General features: G+C 43.3%; 1 protein-coding gene across 1 annotated transcript; it reads left to right on the forward strand.

The window, feature by feature from the left end:
* Nucleotides 1-367: 367 nt before the first annotated feature.
* LOC306774721 (histone H2B 1/2-like) lies at nucleotides 368-742 on the forward strand (the record flags this gene model as incomplete). Its single annotated transcript, XM_079264876.1, has 1 exon — nucleotides 368-742. One exon carries the CDS (start codon nucleotides 368-370, stop codon nucleotides 740-742), a length of 375 nt encoding a protein of 124 aa, XP_079121002.1.
* Between the last annotated feature and the right edge of the window lie 236 nt (nucleotides 743-978).

The raw sequence follows: 978 nt of genomic DNA on the forward strand, positions 1-978 counted from the left end.
TGTTATCTATGAATTTGAATAAGAAACAAACAAGTGATTACATTGTGGGGGTGGTGCCCGGAATCAATTTTAAAAAAGGCTAGAAGACATCATGGTAGATTTTAAATGTACTAACAGCTTACCCAGAGTGGTAAACAAAAGAAACGGGATGTGTGTCAATTCAATTCAGACACAGCCATAATCTCCTTTGTTTTTTCTCCGAGTCTGCGCGCCAAATTCTTTATTTAAAATAGAAAATGGCCGTTCCCAACAAATCAGCTGATCATGTCAGCCAATTACACGCAAGCGACAGCACAGACAAATTTGCCTAGCGCCCATATAAACAAGCTCTCCCTCATGCAGCGTTATCATATGTCTTGTCAACAAGATGCCTGAACCAGCGAAGTCTGCTCCAAAGAAGGGCTCGAAGAAAGCCGTCACGAAGGCTGCCGGCAAGGGAGGAAAGAAGAAGAGGAAGACCAGGAAAGAAAGTTATGCCATCTACGTGTACAAGGTGTTAAAGCAGGTTCATCCTGACACCGGTATTTCTTCCAAGGCAATGAGCATAATGAACTCCTTCGTGAACGATATCTTTGAGCGCATTGCTTCCGAAGCTTCTCGTCTGGCTCATTACAACAAACGCTCCACCATCTCCTCCAGAGAGATTCAGACTGCAGTGCGTCTTCTGCTTCCTGGTGAGCTTGCCAAACATGCCGTGTCTGAGGGGACCAAGGCTGTCACCAAGTACACCAGCTCCAAGTAAACCACTGCTCAATCGAACTCCCACAACGGCTCTTTTAAGAGCCACCGACTTTGTCTGAGGAGCAGATTTTCTTTACTGACTTAAATGCATTCCCAACATGGTAAGCGGGAATTTAATCAACACGATAAACATTGCTGTATTATGTTGACGTGTTCGAATAAAATTTATTTGGGATTTCATTAGAGCTCAACCTGGTTTTCCCACTTATTTCATTGAATTTCGTTTGTCATATAACT

Source organism: Telmatherina bonti (assembly GCF_933228915.1).
Source record: "Telmatherina bonti genome assembly, chromosome: 3".
Lineage (NCBI taxonomy): Eukaryota > Metazoa > Chordata > Actinopteri > Atheriniformes > Telmatherinidae > Telmatherina > Telmatherina bonti.